At 38.9% G+C, this 19,489-nt stretch overlaps 2 protein-coding genes across 3 annotated transcripts in view; one reads left to right on the forward strand and one right to left on the reverse strand.

The window, feature by feature from the left end:
- The first annotated feature begins 2,271 nt into the window (after positions 1-2,271).
- Positions 2,272-5,946, forward strand: mrps23 (mitochondrial ribosomal protein S23). Its single transcript, XM_044031398.1, has 5 exons — positions 2,272-2,416; positions 3,507-3,692; positions 4,165-4,239; positions 4,362-4,488; positions 5,083-5,946. Exons 1-5 carry the CDS (start codon positions 2,373-2,375, stop codon positions 5,233-5,235), a joined length of 585 nt encoding a protein of 194 aa, XP_043887333.1. The 5' UTR covers positions 2,272-2,372; the 3' UTR covers positions 5,236-5,946.
- A 4,759-nt stretch (positions 5,947-10,705) lies between these two features.
- Positions 10,706-19,489, reverse strand: part of msi2b (musashi RNA-binding protein 2b) — a 123,983-nt gene continuing 115,199 nt past the window's right edge. For both annotated transcript variants that reach the window (XM_044033056.1, XM_044033055.1), the window contains exons 13-15: positions 18,653-18,807; positions 18,255-18,306; positions 10,706-15,474 (exon numbers count right to left, since the gene is read on the reverse strand). In XM_044033056.1, the coding sequence (XP_043888991.1) occupies positions 18,265-18,306; positions 18,653-18,807 (197 nt within the window). In that variant the 3' untranslated portion in view covers positions 10,706-15,474; positions 18,255-18,264. The remainder of the gene's footprint in view (positions 15,475-18,254; positions 18,307-18,652; positions 18,808-19,489) is intronic.

Below are 19,489 nucleotides of genomic sequence, written 5' to 3' on the forward strand. Positions count from 1 at the left end.
TGACTCTCTCCCTCTCCTGCTCTTAGTCCCTCCCCTGTTTGGCTCACTCCCTCCGTCCCTCTCTCTACACCAACCTGTTACATGCTGACATTCCTGAAAGAAACCTAGCCTTACCAGCCTGCCCGTCCCTCTGCTCTAAATAAAAAAATCTGCTGTGGAACCTGAAAAGCCACTTGATGACTAATTATTCAGTCTGTTCACTTTTCTCTTCTTTTCAGAAATCTCTCCTCAAATTCTGTCTGGGTTCTCACTCTTAGGATTTCTGGGCCCGAGTTCAGGTTACAGTAAAGGACAATTGACAAAAATGCAGCATGCATTTAGAAGGTTTTGGATATTGTTTTCTCATGTGTGTATAACATATTGTGAGTTACATTTGCATTACTGTTGAGACAGGGCCCCTTACAGCACTTTATCTCTAGTCACCTGACAGGGAGAGTTTAAAGTTCAATTCCACTTTTTTCCACTGACACTGAGTTCTGAATTTCATTTCATAAACAACACATAGATAGTGCTATATATACACACACACACACAAATATATTTATATACACAAACATGTATGCTTGTGTGTAGATAAATAAATAAAATAAATAATAAAGCAACATAGTTCATTGCTGTATTTTTTGCTCGTCTTCTTTTTATGATTTATCAATTTTTCCAGGCACTGAGCTAATACAGTACTTTGTACATGAAGATAAGCAAGTTGACATCTCTTTAAAGTGAAGCAACAAAATCTGGACTGCCCCCTGGTGGCAGTCTGGAATATTGGTCATAAAACCTGTGCCTTCAAATTAGCTGGTGGAATCAAACTAATCAAATACATCTTTTCCAAAATAAATGAATGTTTTTCTTTTTACTTCTATTTAACCAGGAAAAAAACTATAAAATCCTGTCATTTTATGGAAATGTAGTTGCATAGTTAAACCTGTGTTATTTGATGACATTATGGTGAGATATCATGATTGACAACTGAAAAGACTCACAGTTGGTCCAGTGGGTGTATCGTCACACCTGTGCTTCTATCTTTTGCTGGCAGTTTATCTGGGGGAAGATCTGATGCTCTCTTCCTCACACCAGCTCTACCTTGGGACTCCTGTGGCCAAAGAAGATGTACACCAGTTATTCTCATCATCGAAACAGGTGACTGGTTTTAATAACAGTTGAAAAAAATGATCTACCCATCCTATCAACTATTCCTCCCTCCATCTAATGCATTTTGCTGACAAAGAAAATCAAAGACATAAAATATTTATACAGAATGACGGACTGGCATTTTATAAAGGTTGGATTCACTGTATATCACAGCAAATCTAGTTTATACACGTGTTTTACTTAATTTACACACCATACACTCAACTGACGTGTGTTCTGGATTTATCCAATAAATAACTTTTTAATATGTACTGTGTGACACTTTGTTAGGGATGACAAAAACTGTGGTCTTCTGCGGCTGTAGACCATCTGCTTCAAGTTTTAGTGTGTTGCGCGTCTCCCATTCTGATGCTTGAGTTGTACCTAATAAAGTGGCCGGTGAGTGTAAATACTTTTATATAGTCCAGTGTGATGAAGAAAGTTTGATTACAGATTTTGTGATTTCACACTGGTCCTTGCTGAAAATAGGCCCAATTCTCACAGCAGCCATTTGAAAATGTTTTAGCAGGAAAAGCACAGATGTTACTGACCATATTAACGATGGCACTGTTCAGTCATCATTAAGTTGATTATTTACACCTGTGATTTCCCTACTGTCAACTGTCAAAATGACTTTGCTCAGGGCCTACTGGCTTCAGTGATTGAGACTGTTTTTGACAGCTCTGCTTGCATGAGAACATTTACTGTGTGATCATTGATTCACTCCATCGAAAAATGTGTATCACAGTCTTTACTGCTCCATGTGCATTTGTCATCTGGATACCATCCAGTCCCTCCTGCCCAAACTTGTACTTTTGATTTATTGTAATCAAAGCCTATCTCTACTTCCCTCCTTAGGTTGTTTTTGCTTTAACTTTGTTTTCTCTTGCACTACACGGATCTAGTTTCTTTCAGTTGATAGCTCTTTTTACAACCTGTTCAGCATTCATTCCCCTGAACTGTACACCCAAGTAAACAAAAAAAAAATCATTGCTTAGTCATTTGATGTGCCCTGACTTTTCACATCCTTAAGAGTCAGTGGAGTATGAGCAAATATTTACCTTATCGGTTGTCATGTCTTTCACTTTCCACACTCAAAACTGGGGAGGGCAGCATTTAGCCTCTGCTCCATCTCGTCCACCGCCTTGCCACACAGAAGAAGAAGAAGACATAAGACAGTAGACATGTCTATGGCACAGTGTTCTTGCTGCTGACCTCTGTCTGTCCATTTAAAAAACGGAATGGCGGGCAGCAGACTAGAGAAACTGGGAACAGTATTCGAACGGTAAGACAGCAGCATTTTAACGTTGTATTATTTGGTTACTTTCGCTAGCTTGGCAGCTAACAGTGACTATTAGCAGCGCTGTATTAGCTAAAGTCATGATGTCCTAGGGGACATTACGTCAAAAGCCCAGTTCTTCTGAAAGACGTTTGTTGAAACGCTATCCAGACTGTGCTGATGAGGTCACACACACACACACACACACACACGTTTCGGCAAACCGAAACATACAGAAATGTGTCTCACGTGTCAAAAATAGTTTACGTTAGTCAACAACTGTGGCTGTAATGATGGCAGTAGCGCCATTAAATGACATTTAGTCACATCAACACAGCGCTACGTCTTATTGGTCCACAACTGGCAACACCGGCTGTGGCGCACTTTAGGTAATTAATGTGTTATATTTCGAAACAAACATAACAAATGTGTTAACATCTGCGTTTTAACCTCGGTTGGAAACAAGTGTGCTAGGCGCATTAGCGCCACCTATAGTTCCGGAGTGTGAACGCGTTAATTGCGTCTGCAAGGGCTGCACAATGAGTCACCGAAATATCAACATGAGCAATTTACATATCGCCAAAGATAAATACATCTTTGTATTTATGTGTTTTGCAACAAATGTAGGTTATTCCTCGTACTAGCTAGAAACCATTAAGGTAGATACGTTTTTTGAGGGCGTTATTTTAAGATGTGTGTCCACTGTTTTCGAAAACGATAAACAAAAGACACCTCTCACATGGTCCAACTTGCACAAATAAATGTATTGCCGCTTATACATTGACATTTGTTACAGGAAAGTTTTCTTGCACAATCCTCCTTCAGGCTAAATGTGTGGGGGGTTTTGTTTGCTGTTTTGAGTCCTGTAGCTGCCTTCCCACGCACCTGCCTCTGAAAATAGATGTGCAAAGTATAATTTTGTATTTTTAAAGACACTGTTTTCCAATAAGAACGGAAACTGAACCTGAAACTTCCTCAGTTCTTCTTTTTTTTGTGATAACATAATATGTATGTATGCATGCAAGACTGAGCCTGTGTCTCTTACTGTTGCTCTGTAAGAGTTGACCATACAGTGTGTGATGGCCTCTGATTGCAGGGTTCGAAACCTGATTCGCTCTGGAGTCATAAAGCCGACAGAGAAACCCATCTGGTTTGATGTATACCAGGCTTTTCCACCTAAGAAGAATCTTCTTAATGGGAAGCCACTTTACAGTGCCAGACCCAGGGGCAAGACCAAGGAAACTGTGCCCGATATCTTTTACAGAGAGGATGAAGTTAGAGCGTAAGTGAACTACTACAATTTAAATGCTTGTTTTAAGAAGCTTACACCTGGCATCCACACTATACATTTGGAAAATGGGGAAAAGCACTCGAGCCTCTAAAAAGGCTGCTTAGTTTCCTACAGTGTCCGTACACTCAAAAGCATTATGCCACCAATAATCCCATTTGCCTGATTTGCAAGGATCATTTAAAAAAAAGATTCCTGACACAATTTCAGTAATGGAATGTCAATTAAATTTTAAGTAACAATAATTACAATTTATAATTAGGCAATTCACATCATTTATTCAGTATAATTCTATAATTATTTATAATTAAAATGTGATGATGCCGAATTATCCCCAATACATAATATTAACACAGTAAAAGCTGCAGCACTGCTCAATGTACGTGTAGTATGACATCAGTGAGTCAGTGTTGGTGAAATTGATCTGCAGGTTCTGCTCACCCACAGCTGTCTCTCTGTCTTTCAGGAAGTTCTATGAGCAGTATGGCACAGGTCGGACTCTTGATCTCACCAAGTCATCCTTTGTATCTACGTGTCAGAGGTACGTTTGGTTTGGACAGGTAAATTGTGTGGTTATGGCATGTCATAGCCTGTTGTGCACACCAACTGTTCGGTGCGCAGTATCTTTAAAAAGTTTTGCTAACGGTCAGTTTGATGATGCAGGTTTGTCGACAAATACACAGAGTTGAAGAGCCACAGCGAGTTGGATGATCCTGCTCTGTTTGAGGAAACTGGCAAAGCTCTACTCGCTGAGGGCATCGTGCTGAGGAGGAGAGGAGCTCCTCCACCTGTAAGTGTTTTGCTATAAGTGAAAACAATGACTGCAACATTAACATCATCACAGCTTGTAAAACTAGACATATCTCTAATAGACATAAGTAAGGCTGCAATGATTAGTCGATTCAATTAATTATTCATCGATAATTAAATGATTCAACTATTTTGATGATCAGTTTGTTTGTTTTTTATTCAATAATAAAACAAGTTTCAGCTTCTTAAATGTCAACATTTTCTGTTTTTTTTTGCTCCATATAACAAAGAAAGCATTAAAAATGTAATAATTTTGGTTTGTGGATGAAAAAGGTAATCAAACAATCCATCAATTTTCTACCACTTTATCTTGCACATGAGGGTTGTGGGGGGTGCTGTGCCAATCTGAGCTGAGAAAATCATAATTTCCAATTTTGAAAAACAAAATTTTTCTGACAAATAGAGAAATGAAGTACAGATTAATCAATTATGAAAATGACTGTTCGTTGCAGCCCTAGACATTAGTTTTCAGTGTTTGGCTGTAGAAAGTACAAACTGACCGGACTGTACAGTCTCATGTAATGTTGGCACCAAATGGCAAACACATTATTACAGTACTGCTTTTATCCTGCAGGTGTCAGCAGTGTCCAAGGATCCCACACTCAGGCTGAAGCTGACAGACATGCTGGCTGAGCAGCAGCAGCAGCAGGCAGTCGATGCAGACAGCACGGAAACAGTGGACCACACGATACAAACACACACACCTCCCACAGGCCTCAGCAACTGAGGAAGGACCACCGTCGAACAAGCTTTTAATGTGGTTTCGTTTGTGGTCTTGTTCGGACATTTTTTGTCACAATTGCTAAGTCCGTACATGCTCAGCAGAGATCTCAGCCAGGATAAGGAGCTTCTCACTGTGCTGTTTGATCGTGTTTCTAAGTATCTATACACACCACTTACAGATTGTTGTTGTTGTTGTTGTTATTAATAACATGAAACAAACAAACCCTCAGTCTATATCACAGTGGAGTGGAGAATGGCCTCTAAAACAAATTTGGAAACAAGTCAGTGAATGAACACAGATCATCAAACACAAGATCAGAGGGTAAGATCAAAACCTGAACTGGATTTATTTCAGTCCGGGATGAAACATTTTTGAGTCTAACAGTGATTTGAATGCAGAGCTAATACTGTCAAATACATCCACGTTGAAATCACATACAGTGACTTTATCTGTATTTAGCAGTTGGTGATTTAAAAGTCAGAGGATTCAGAAATTCTGAGTGAGGTCCAGAACTGGTTTCTGTATTTACATCTGGCACAAACATCCACCTGAATTCAAAGAGGACCTAATTAATATGAGCGGCTGAAAGTCAAGGTCACTGTGACCTTGTTAATATTCTGTGTTGCCCTTTGAATGCTTAAGAATTGAAGACGTGTTTGTTCCTTGACATTTTTTTCTCCCCAAAAAAACTTGACGTTTGAGTGAAAAAAATAATAAAACTGAATTTATAATTAAGTGGAATATTTTGTTTTCATTTTGTTGCCTTAAAAACATAAACAGCAGTCTATTCTAATATCAAATGTGGAAAATGCAAATAACTGATCACACTGCAGTGAGGAAGCTAGATCACAAGAGCAGAACAGTCATTTAAATGAATGATTATTGGGATTTTTACAAACATCTAATGTTTAACAACAGCACAGAACTACTGTATAAATGTACTGTACTTGCTATTTCTTTATGTGCCTCATTTTGTCTAGGAGTGTTTTTATACCTTGAACTAAATATTCATCGAGGAAAAAAAGAAGACACGGAGGAACTCCAAAGAATTGAATGCTATTTTTAGTTCAGTGTCTTTGTCCTCCGATTCAAAGACTCCACAGTCACAGCGATATCTCATCATGTCGACTGTACCTCAAAGTGAAGTAATCGTTCCTCCTTTTCTCAGTTGCAATGAGGCACAGCGTGGTGCTCACTTTACTTGACAGCTGTATTATTATTATTGTTTCAAAATCAGAATTGGCCATTGTGTGCACATACAATGACTCTGACTCATGTAAAAAAAAAATAAAAATAAAATACATAGATTCTAACTTAGTTTTTTTCCTCCTCTTGGTCAAATGAAGAATAAACTTTAAATCATCATGTTTAATTCACATTCTAATACAGAATCAGATTAAATTTGACCTTTTTTTTTTTATTTGATTTTTTTCATAAAACTTGACCAAAACAGAGTAAGTGTAGGGCTTTTATTTTCTTTGAAGGAAGTGACTCTGATGTCCATTTTATTTATTTAATTTCAATCCCAACGTCCTCTGTTGTTGTGCAACACATTTATCGCTGGAGATTTGTGAAAAAAAACAACTGTATTTTTTTGAATAGTGAAAAACAAATTTCATGCTAGCACCAAAGATGATTTTTCCATTTCTATGCAAGTTTAAACGGAGAACAAAGTAATCTGAATCCAAAAGATTAAATAAGAACAGTGACAGCAAAGTTAAAAGTTGCTGCCTTCTAATGTAATAGATTGCATTGGCATCCACTACAGATTTCCCTGTGCCTCCCAGCTGCTGATTATGATTGGTGTGTTATTGCTCACTGGAGCATAACAAAGTTGTTATGTTGTTTTGCTTGCATTAATTCAATTGCCACACTGTCACAAATGTAATTATCCTGCTGCCACCTGGTGCCTCTGACCCACAATCACTAAGAGGCAGCTAATTACAACTTTTCACCTTCTAACATTAGTCTGCTTTATGCACTTATATAAAAATAAACTGTATATATATATATATATATATATATATATATACATATATATGTATATATACATACAACCTGCTGTTGTTGCCAACTTTAAGCAAAAATAATCCGTAAAACAGCACAGCATAAGAGATGAGCGGATGAAACCAAAACATCAGTGTTTAATAAAAACTGGACTCATCATTATCTGATCCAGTCTGGACTTCTTTCAGTTCCATCTTATCGTACCCTGTACTTCCACATCAAATATGCTCACACTTCACTTCACCCCTCTCTTAAACACACGTTACCATCAATTTTTCCTTCTTGATTTTTTATAAATCAACAGGACGACATAGGATTTGGACATTTCAACTGTCTTCTACGTCTGAACGCGCAGAGACTTAAGCGCAGAAAGAGTCAGCACATGCATCCAAAACTGATCTCCTGTGCTGCCATGTAAACTTTTTTTTAAAAAGGATCTCACTTCATAACGTGTGTCACTGACTCGCTCACCCATAATGGGAAAAGCATCACGTTGTCCTATTTTAGTCCCATGAGTAACATTAAATATTGAAGCCATCACAGGCGGTGGGTAATGATGAAACGGCCCTTATTAATTATAGCTTTGAATAAATAATGTTGCTCTGTGAGGATCTATCTGTCTTTTCTCTTGCTGTCCCTTCTTTAATTTCCTATGCCATCCCCATTTTCGCATCTCATCAATTCATTCAGGAACATTAGATGTTGTGATTTCTGTAGGAGAAGTTCAGTTCACTTCAGTTTTCTGCTCTGCTGCTTTGAAAAGTGTCACTTGGATGGAAATTATTATAGTCTTCTTCAGCCTCATGACGTTTCTCAAGACTATAGATAATCTAGATTTTGGCAGGGTGACAGGTGCTGTGTATATTATAATTGTTGGATATTCAAATGATCTCTCTCTCTCTCTCTGCTCATCAAACCCAGTGTGCCGCTTTTAAACGTCTCACGAAAGCTTTAAATCTTGGAATGTATCGGAAAATATAAAGTATTTGGTCTGTCAATCAGGTGATTCTGCAACGCTGAGGTTCTGTTTGAATTCTCTGTGGATTTGGAAAGGCTCTCTCATGTTGTGATAAAGCAGAAAAATCTGTTGTTAAGATATCCTAGACTGTCACATATTTACATACACAGTGGACAAACACGTAACTTCACATTGGTCTGGGATTCTATTTCCTCAGTTCACCCCAGTGTTCTCCCAAGTTCATGAATTGTCTCTGCTTGCGAATAATGCTCGATGTTACGACCAGGCCTAGAGGTAAACCTGATCTGATCGAAACAAGACCAAAAAGACTCCCTCTTCCCCCAACTCTCCCCAAAAAAACACCAGCAACAAACCAAACAAGCCATTTTAAATGTGCATTTAAAAACCAAGTTCAACACGTCTGCTAGCAGTCTGACTGTGAGGGATTCAAGGGAAGTCCACTGCAGCTGCGGATGATCAGGCCTCTTATACAGGGACCAATCAGATCCCACCTAGACTCTCACACACACACCTGCAACCCATCTCACACTCACAGGCAGACACACCAGGAAAAACACTTGAATGTGCCAGAAACGATCGATTTCAGCACATTTTAGACACATCTTGAAGCTGTATAGGCAGTAATATTCAAAATTAAAATAAAAACTCTGACCAATGAGTCTAGTATATGTTCAATGTTGCATAGTGCCTGTATAGTAATGTGTAATTAGGGCCATTTTGTATAAAAGGGGGCAAATGACAAGCAAAAAGGCAGTAATGCGGCAAATATTTCACACTGGCTGAACTCAAAATCCTGGTTCCATTTCAACCTTCTCAGATCCACAGATCCACATTTACGGCGCCGTTACTTTAAACCCACACAACACAAGGCATCGCCAAATGAGTTCTCAAGAGACCCTCGTGCACCTGCAGTCATTTTTCAACTTCTTTTAATTGGTTCTCCTCGGCGAGATGAGAGCCCGTACTGCAGGTGTCGCCATCACTGGGTCTTCTTAGCGCCAAATGTTTTCTGAATGGATTCGTTTGGACTCTCCGTCACTCCAGACTGACTCCAAAAGCCCCAGTTATGACCAGTCCAGTCACTACATCTCCACTTCTCCCCAGCCACCACAAAAAAAATGAGGCTGACAAAAATTCCTCCTCTGCCCCATTTCCTTTTCATGCACACAGCAGGATGCTACGTTACTTTTTCTTTTTACAACTTGTTCCACTGGTTCTTTTTTTTTTACAGACAATGAATGGCGCTCTTCCTCAAACTATGTGTTTGTTGCAAGTGAATGATCAGGTTTGTCCCAGAAACTGGACCAACTTACAAAAAAACAACTAAATCTATGTAAGTGGACGAGTGGACTTCACTGTTCACCCATGATGAAAACATCCAGAAATGTATGAAAATGTGGATATAACTTTTCTGTGGATTGTTATTAATATTTGACGTATTACGTACTTCGATTGATTGTATATTGTAATATAGTTTACTATTTTATTATTGTAGGCTGAGTGATGGTCAAAGAAAGGAGAAGTAAACCTGTTAAAGACTCAACATACAGTACAGTATGATGTAAACATTCTATATTTTACACATTCTAAAGGTGAGGTGACGAAGCTGCTGCACGATGACGTGTTTAAAGGGGAGGAGTCTGGGACAATGAGCCTTGCAGTGAACCAGTGATGCAAGCATGGTGGGTTTTTTTTTATCACAATATGTATAATTTCTTTAATACTTTAAACTAAACTGTGAGGATTTACACCTGGATCAACAAATAACATGATTAGATACACATGTACACTGGCTTTCACTTGAAAAAAGCCATTTAGGGGCGTCATGGTGACAATAAATGCACTTATTGTTTCATTTGGTTACTTTCTAAATATTGTGCCATTTTGAATACAAAGTGAAAATAAACACCAGACAATTTTTCTGATTTTCCTACACAGCAGCTACAATACACCCATGAGAATAATGTTATTTAATGCTTTATTATTGGCGTTGATGAGGGCCCATGTTGCTTTGGGCCCCGTGAAGGCTTGGACCGACCGTGACAAATTGCTTCCTATCCCCTATTTAGCCCCTGTGCTGCTGCTGCTGTATACACACAAACGCCTGATAGTATTGCTTGACAGAGCCTGTTTTAAGATGCACACAGCATACAAATGAAATGACATCGTCTCTGTTCAAGAGGACCGAACAGATGCAGCTTAAATTCACGATTCACGTGGCGCGAAGAACGTGGTGTCGGGAACATCGCGATGCCACAGTGAAACACCCTGTTGCACTGTGGGTTGAAAGGCTGTGGAGCTACCGGCGGCTTATTCCTCCTCTCTGTCAGTGTCGGCCTCTGGGTCAAACTGCTCCAGCTGGGAAGTGGCCGTTTCATGCGAGTAGAAGCGATGTTTGAGGACGTTGCCGCGTTGTGCCGACAACTGAAATATGTCACTCTTTGACGTCCACGTGTAGATTATTTTGGAAGGAAACATCCGCTCAACTCTTTGAAAACAATTTTATTTCATTCTTAAACAAACACATTGATTTCTGGACCACGGTAGAGAATGGAACCATTGACAAACAACTTTTATTATCATTAATATAAAATACAAGTATAAAATTATATTTTCCACATCTTGGATGTGAGAAACTCTTATCCACTTTTTCCCCCTTTTCCCCTTTTTTTTTCCTTTGTCTATTGTTTTTTTTTTTATTATTATTATTATTATTTTTTACAGGGATTGAGCAAGCCGTACTGAAAGATGCTTTCAGTCTGTTCAGTCAGCTCAAAACCTAAAAATGTCCATTAACATTAGAAAAAAAAAAGGCAAGTGGCAGGAATGAGCAAGGCAATCAGCATTGTCCAGATGAAGGACAAGCGTCCACTGCTACATGTTGAGATATTAGGACTCTGCACCGCTCATGAAATCATGAGACGTTCAAGATGTGCTATACTGCAAAACCGATTATTATCATTGTAGTACTGTTAGTACCATTTAGTAATGTGTCTTTCTAATAGAAATGTTGTGCCTGTGAATTAAATATCTAATTATCGGGTCAGTAACAGTATATGTACAGTTGTCCATTACTAGTCCAGCACTTGCCTCAGGATTCAAGTTTAGGTGGATACAGTAGTACACTCACAATAAATATTCAAATACATTACAGGTCATATTATATTGTGTTTTTTTTTTCACTTTTCTTTTTTGGAGCCAACATTTATCCAGTGACAAACTCAAACTTTTTAACTCGATGAACGTAAAAAAAAACAACAAAAAAAACATCTTACATTCGTGAACTGTGAGCTGTTGAAGTAAAGCGGCAATATCCCGTAGAACCGTGCTACCCTAAAGTGTGAGGCATGAGAGCGACGTGAAACGATCCGAAGTAATGAACGTGTACGGAAATAGAATAGAACTTAAAGTGGCATTATAGCGAGTTATTAAATAACTACGATGCGTCCTCAGAGATAAGGGAAACATGTTAAACTGGAGCACTGGCCTCACTGATCACACTTTAATTTGCTATTCCAGGGTTTTTATTTGCAGGCCGAGCCTGAAAAGCCTCTCCACCCTTCTCGGAACAATTGGACCAGATGCAAAAACGAGGTTCTGCAGTGGAGCTGTGTCAACATACAGGAGGTCTAGGTGAACATAGGAGGTCTAGTCAAGAGGGGGCCGGTCTAAAGGAAACAAATTGGGAATATAGCAACTGCTCAGTAGTAGGTGAGTTTCAAATGATAACACCATGATATTGCAGGAAAGATATTCATTATAATATTTAAGTAAAAGTGCTTGTTTTGATATAGAACGATGCATACATCTGTAATTATGTGTAATTAAACGTTAATAATGTGATAATTTTAATTGTCTTATCAGTGGGCCATGATATTGAGTGGCGGGGCCACCAGTTTGACACCTGTGCTCTACATTGTTTTGAGCTGGGATTACAGTCACTGACATCGTAAAGTTATCACGGCAAATTTCAGGGTCTCTCCACCGCCCTGCATGTTTCAGGTGTTGTCCTGCTCCAACACACCTGATTCAGATGTGAACAGCTCGTGATCAGGTTATCAGGTGTGAATAAATAAACCTGTGTCACTTTTGTTGTTGGATTGGGTTGAAGCTGTGTTGACGCGTGAGCTCAACACAAAAACACACCGTGGATTTCTTGCGTGCCACAGGAAGCAAATGCTTTATTTCCTGTTGTGCGACCGGGTCATGTGTAGCCGGGCCTTGACCATGTGACCACTTATGACAATTTAAATCAAGACACGATGATGCTGTGCTTTGCTAAATTTGGGTTTCATGATTATTAAAGTGTGAGTTGTTTAAACAAGTCGAATAGAAACTAGCAGCTGACCGAGTTCAGGTTGTTGCCATTTATAATTATTATAATTAATGAATTATAAATAAAAGTAAAGAAATCAAACGTCGCTCTTTTCACGTCTCTCCGATTACAACAAAGCAATTTAAGGTAGTACGGCACAGAGACCCTTTCATAACATTCAAGGGTGGCAATGCCTCGTTTACAAGAACAACTTAAAGCAGGGGTTGTTTTTTTTCAAATGTTTTTAGGAGAGCTTTGGTTGAGAGCAGCATGGAACATCATGAACATCAACAGAAAGAAAATAAGGAAATCCCAGATGGAAAAAAAAAAGATTCTATGCTCACTGGTCCTACTTTAGATAATGAGTCGAAGTCTAAAATTGTAACTACATCACGAGTAACTAGGTGTAAAGATCACTACATTGGTATCAAAGACAGCACTCCTATAGTTTCTTTTTTGTCTACATTACTCAAATACATGAACAGTAACTGAAGACTATCGTATAGCATGACAGGAAATGGAGAGAGAATGGGGGCGGATGTACAGCACACATAATTATTATTATTATTATTGTTAGCTTTATAGATATTGCACATATAATTTTCAACAACCACAAAAATATTGATACAAATTGTTCATAAAAATGCAATTCATACAGGGGAACGCTGACGTTTCTTTTCTTCATTAATAACATCATACAAACTTTTGATTATTCGATTATTACTAGAAGTCTCCGCTTCAGAGGCGGTCCAGTAATGGGCTTACGACGGTCTGTAAAAGCAATTTGCAAAATGTTTTCATCGGGCACGGATGAAAGAAAACAACAACAAACAAACAAACAGCATATACATTTATCAGTTTGTACGAGTCTAGTCGTTCCAAACGTTCGAGAGCAAGTTTGAGTCTTTAGTGAAGTTCTAGCAGGTTCCTGTTTACATGACATTCATGTTGTTGTGTTCCGTGTGTGGTCTGCAGTGGTTTTAGACTATTTCACTAAAAGCGCCACAACAAATATCCTTACGTGCTCGCGTTGGACTGACCCAGACTCAGCTGTTCATAAAAAAAAAATAAAAAAAAAGTCCACTTCAAAAATAATGTGCAGGAAGTGAGGCTTCTTCTAACGTAGACTGTTATGGTCAGTGGAACCAAACACACAGGACTGAGGTAATAACACATAACACGGTGTCTGCACATCATCATGGATCAGATCCCTAACTACAAGTGTCTGGTATCATGTGACTTTCGTGTGGCCACATCAGAAAACCTCATATTTTGTGAGACCACCTAGTATAAAAGCAAGGATCGGTCAGATTTGTGTGGGGCTTTTTTTAACCAGTGAAAAGAACACATTTGTACATCATACCATTTCTATAACTGTATATTATACTGTAAATGTTCAGCAGAGAAATAAGCAGGGAATAAGTCAGCAAATACTGTATTGGTGGAGGTTCTCAGTCATTCAGGTCATAGTCTTCTTCAGTAGCTGGCTGTCGGCGACTGGAATTGCTATGGTTGTTTGCTGTTTCCAGGACTTTAGACTTCATGTAGTTACGTTTGCTTTACATGTGAGAGGGTCAAGTGTAAAATGTATCTGCCTCGCCCTCAAGTCCAGTCGCCAAAAGCCAACTACTGAATTAAGCAAGACCTTGCGACCAATCCGTGGTTCCCCAACATTGCATACAAGCAAAAAAGCCACAAGGATTCTGATATGACCAAGCTCACTCGTGTCACATATCCTCATATCGATCATCACAAATTGGATTTGTGTGTCCACACAGCTTTGGAAAACAAGAAAATCTCAATTAGTCATTTTGTTAAGGTAATCTGAACGTAGCCTTGTTTATCATGGCCGTTGCTCTGCAGGTCGAGCAGGGAAAAGTGTTTTTAACCAACACTGCGGCTCAAGTGCAGTCGTGTGTGTGTGAATGGGTGAAATGTGACCTGTCGTGAAAATGTCGTCAACAAGCACAAAGATATCCACAATACATCCATCCCTTGTTTGACCAGATCAAACAAATCATGAAATTAAAGGGCACAACCGCGTATTTTCACACGCCCACAAGTCTTGCATGTGCTTTAATGCTACCGAGCTCGAGAGAATAAAGAGGAACCCTGTCAGCATTCGTGTGTGCACATCAACTCGTGGAGCTCTTATTGTAGACAACTCTGCTGGTATTAAATTAGCTACAGTTGAAAAAGCATTACAGTGCATACTGTAGGAGGGCGGGACAGTTGATATCATTCCATTAATGCATTGATATAGTAACAAAAGGACAGCGTTGTCTTTTTTTTCCCACCAGAAAACAAACATGAAACTGGACGTGTGATAATATCTTCGTCTACTTATTGCCAGAAATGTACATTTACTAACCATATTGCTAAAAAAACCCAAAGCTGTTCAAGGTTACTGTTAAGTGTGCTAAGTTAAGTGTTACGTGTGTTTTGTTTTGATGAACGAATACCGAACTATTATGACTACAGTGAGTCACGTTGTGTTTGCTGGTACAAAAAAAACATACTGAGGCATAGAAAGACGTAAACCAGTGTGACTCACTACTCACAGAGTAAGTCAATAGTGAGTCACGCTGGTTTATGTGAGTCACACACACACACACACACACACACATACACCTTTTTACATGAGGTTTAAAAGACGTATATTCTTAGAAAGTACAAAAAGATCAGAATTCAACAAGAAAAGTAAAATAAAGTGGTAAATATCTACAGAGCAGTGACAGGACGGTCAGAAGGATCAATCTTAACAGCAGGTCAGTCTTACAGTACAACAGACTGTCTTTTTTTTTATTTCTTCTTCTTCTTCTTCTTATGTCATCATGTTTGATTTTTTTTTTTCCTGCCTCTGAGCTGTTCTTCATCTGGTGCCACTTCAACCGGGGCTCACTGCATGGATGCTGTAGTGGTTAGTGCAGGATGACATCACCTGGACACAGAAAGAGTTCAGAGCATGGATGTGTTTGTATAGTGTGTGAGTTCACACTCAGGTTTCTATGGAAGCCCATTTCAGAAAAAAAAGAAGAGATCAAATTTAGCCTTAATAATAAAAATATCCTCAAAGTAAGTTGAAATTAAGAGATCAAAGGTCGTGATCTAACAAAAGTTTAAATTATTAGATAAAAAATCATAATCATTAGATGAAAAGTTGAAATTATGAGATAAAAAGTCATAATCATTAGATGAAAAGTTGAAATTATGAGATAAAAAGTCATAATTCTGAGATAAAAAGTCACAATTATGAAATAAAAAGTCAAAATTATGAAATAAAATGTCATCATTCTGAGATAAAAAAAGTTAAAATTATGAGATAAAAAACTTGAAATTATGAGATAAAAAGTTTAAATTATGAGATAAAAAGTTTAAATTATGGGATAAAAAGTCGAAATGAGATAAAAAAAATGAAATTATGAGGTAAAAGTCATAATTATGAGATAAAAAGTAAAAATTATGAGATAAAAAGTTGAAAATGATGAGATAAAAAGTTGAAATTATGAGATAGAAAAAGTCGAAATTAGGACTTTTTTTAATCTCATAATTATGACTTACTTTGAGGATATTTTTATTATCAAAGCTAAGTTTTACCCCTTTTTTTATGTGGCGGGAAATGGGCTTCCATAGGTTTCAGACAACATACTGCAATATCATATATAAACTGTATATATCTAATATGACTGACTACGAAAACTGCATGGGCTTCCCCTTGATCTATGATCACACATTTCACATATTCACGCACTCTAATTTACATGTCATTAATGCAGAGCGCACAAAAAAATAAGAAAAACACAAAGACGTGAGGTGAACATGCAAAAAAGTGACATTAAAACTCCTGACATTAAAACGTCTTCTATGACCATGTTTGATCTCACGTTCCCGCTCTGAATGCAAATACACACATATGTCATGTATGACTGTGTCTGAATGTACAGATGTGACTGCGTATCACTGACAGGTAGAGAGAGAAAAAGAGTCATGCTGCCGTAACATGAAATAAGATTTTTTTTTTAACCATTAGGAAAATAAATCATGTGGCAATCAATGTTAATATTGTCGTGGTGGCTACACATAAATCCAAGTATGGCCTCTGAGTGCCCAAAACCATTTCCTTATGTGGTTTTGGTGATCAGATGTGAAGTTTGAATCACTCAGGAGAGATAATAGCAGAAATGGGTCAGAGTCTGCAACAAACATGTCTAATCAGACCATTGGTGTGATTTTTGTCTGTCCTGTGTTTGTTAAATTGGACTTTTTGCCATTTGTATCGTCTTTTGAATGTTGTATTATATTGTATTACCCTGTTCTGTCCCATACGGGGGGGCATGTGTCATCAGGCCACAGACACGAAAGGACACGGGGGAATCAAACAGCTGGTGCTGAAGCTGGCGGGCGTTTTCAACGACAGTCGATGAGCAACATGTATCAGCCAAACCACCTTCAGCCATAATGCAATTCACCGTTTCCACAGGTTTATGGAATAGTGAGATATGGATTTGACTGTGCACAATTCCGGCCAAGCAATAAGAACCCGTCCCCATGCTGGGAAGTAAAATAACGACATGATTTGATCTCGTTCGAGCACAAAGCCTTACAGTGGTGCATGATTCTATGAGCAGCTGATTCATGTCCAACAGTGAAGGCGGTATACTTTGCACTAACGCTGAAGTCTTTCATACACGTACATTGGATACAGACTATATGTGATATGCTCTCATAAGACGCTCCTTGTATCTATTCATTTGCAAATTTTTGTGGATGAAATGCTGCTTTCAGTCCTGTATCTGCACATGGACTCAGGTGGATACTACACAGACTTTGTATTAGGGATCTGGCAGAGAATATTTGACTGTATCACACATGCTCCCATGTTGTTTCATGACAAATGTTTAGAGTTTGAACACATGGAGGCAGCTGTGCACATGAATCTGGCATGTATGCATGCACAGCATCCATATGAGGAAGAAACTGTTCAACTTCTTTGACCTCACTCACTTACAGAGGTTTTTTCTCACCGTGCAGATCCTGCCGGTGTCTTAAATCAGGGTTTCTGCTGGGTCTTTAAAAAAGAAGGAAATCTCAATTTCACAGTGGGAAGGTGCAAGTGTGCATTCACAAATCTGTCACATTTCTGCAGCACACAGTCTCCCCTCTCGTGTGCATCACTATTTTCATCCAACAATTCTTTATTTCATGCCACCATCAAGTATTAATGGTGAGATGGACTTGGAGACCGGAGAGCAACTATTTAAGAAACATGCAGGAGCTCCAGCCTTGCACACAAAATGCCCTGTTTTAAGTGTCTTTACTACGTGAACATCAATGTTTAAAAAAAGTTTAAGTACTGCACATGGAAGCAGAGGAAGAAGCGCACGTATGACTGATCCACCTCCTTCTTGTATTGACAAATAACTGGAGAAATGTTCAGAGAAAGCAACGGAAGAACTGTCTGCAGAGGGCGCACATGTCACACGTGTAACGTCGAGAGAAGGACGTTTGAAAAACTATTGTCACTTTGGATTGAGTAGATCGTTTGGGCGGCATATCGCAACATGTAAAGGAGGGAACTAGGATGAAGTGACATCTGTGAACATCTGCATTGGCTTGTTGAGCAACTACAGTGCACTGCGTGACACGAATTTGGAGGTGGACACAACAACAGACAGCTGAAGACAGGCGGAGGAAGAAATATAGAAGAGAACAAGCAGTCACCTGTGAGCGCTCAGTGATATCCATTCGTAAAAGCCGTCGCAATCAGTGGACCCTGAAATGTATAATAGACAGCACATGATCCATGGAGAAAAGCAAAAAAAAAAGTGGCAAACAATTATTCCTTGACTCTTTTTTTTTGTTGTTGTTGATTGTGCCGACCTTTGCATGACTTTCAGCAAAAGAAACTAAACGCTGGAGTCTGATTTCTGTGAGTTTGTCACGCATTCATAATGGCCAGGTGGAAAGGTTAGCACATATTATAATAAGGCAGTAGCAAACTTAAAACTTAAAAAAAAGGGGATAATCCAATAGTAGAGGGTGAAAAATCAGTTTAGAAAAAGTTGGAGTGCAGAGATTATAAATGATGTGGAAAAAAAAAAAAAAATGGATCCACTTACAGCAATGCTGTGGCTGAAGCCAGATCCTGGCTGAGGGCTGGTGGCACTGATATAGTTGCCCACGGCAGAGTCCTGACTGGCAGTTCCATAGAGGTCAGCTACAGGACCAGGGCTGTTGGCACCAGGAAATGCGCCAGGCCGAGCCGGGTTGCTTCCTGTCGAGGAAGGGCCAAGAGACGGATTAACAAGAGAATCTATAACTGGCACTAAGAGATAAAGGTTGACCGTAGCCTGGCAAACCATCACAGGGCAACTCTGACCCAATCTCGCCGCTTCAGTGACGATCTGGAGAGACGACAGATCATTTTGACTTCTTATCGCGACGGCGGCAAAACGCAACAACCGAGCAACGCCGAGCGTCAGACCGCGTCATTTTCTGTCAGAAACTTACTCCTTAAGATTGTTTTTTTTTTTTTTACTCATTTCAAACTCAAGCGGTGAGACAAAGGAGTTGTTATGAATCAATACATTTATACAGCACCCTTCACACAACACAATGCAAGGGGAAACAGCAGAGACTTGACCGCGTCTCATCATCTTACTAACTTAACTGCTCTGTGGGCAACACTTACATGGTCCAGATTAGGGCTGAAACAATTACTCGACTAATCGATTATGCATCGACTACTAAATCAATTGTCAACTATTTTGATAATCGATCGTTCGGTTTGAGTGTTTTCTAAAGAATTAAAACCAGATTTTTCAGCTTCTTAAATGTGAATATTGTGCGGTTTTCTTTCAATAAAAGAAATCATTAACATTTTGGTTTTGGTGAGAACAACAACATTTCATGGACCAAACGATTACTCGAGAAAAGAATCGTTAGTTGCAGGCCGG

Source organism: Solea senegalensis, linkage group LG8 (assembly GCF_019176455.1).
Source record: "Solea senegalensis isolate Sse05_10M linkage group LG8, IFAPA_SoseM_1, whole genome shotgun sequence".
Taxonomy (NCBI): Eukaryota; Metazoa; Chordata; class Actinopteri; order Pleuronectiformes; family Soleidae; genus Solea; species Solea senegalensis.

What these genes read in the sequence shown, in the direction of transcription:
- mrps23 (XM_044031398.1), top strand. Translation starts at nt 2,373, where the DNA reads ATGGCGGGCAGCAGACTAGAGAAACTGGGAACAGTATTCGAACG. An exon ending in CTGGGAACAGTATTCGAACG is followed by an intron (nt 2,417 to 3,506) that starts GTAAGACAGCAG and finishes CTCTGATTGCAG; the next exon opens with GGTTCGAAACCTGATTCGCT. An exon ending in TTTGTATCTACGTGTCAGAG is followed by an intron (nt 4,240 to 4,361) that starts GTACGTTTGGTT and finishes TTGATGATGCAG; the next exon opens with GTTTGTCGACAAATACACAG.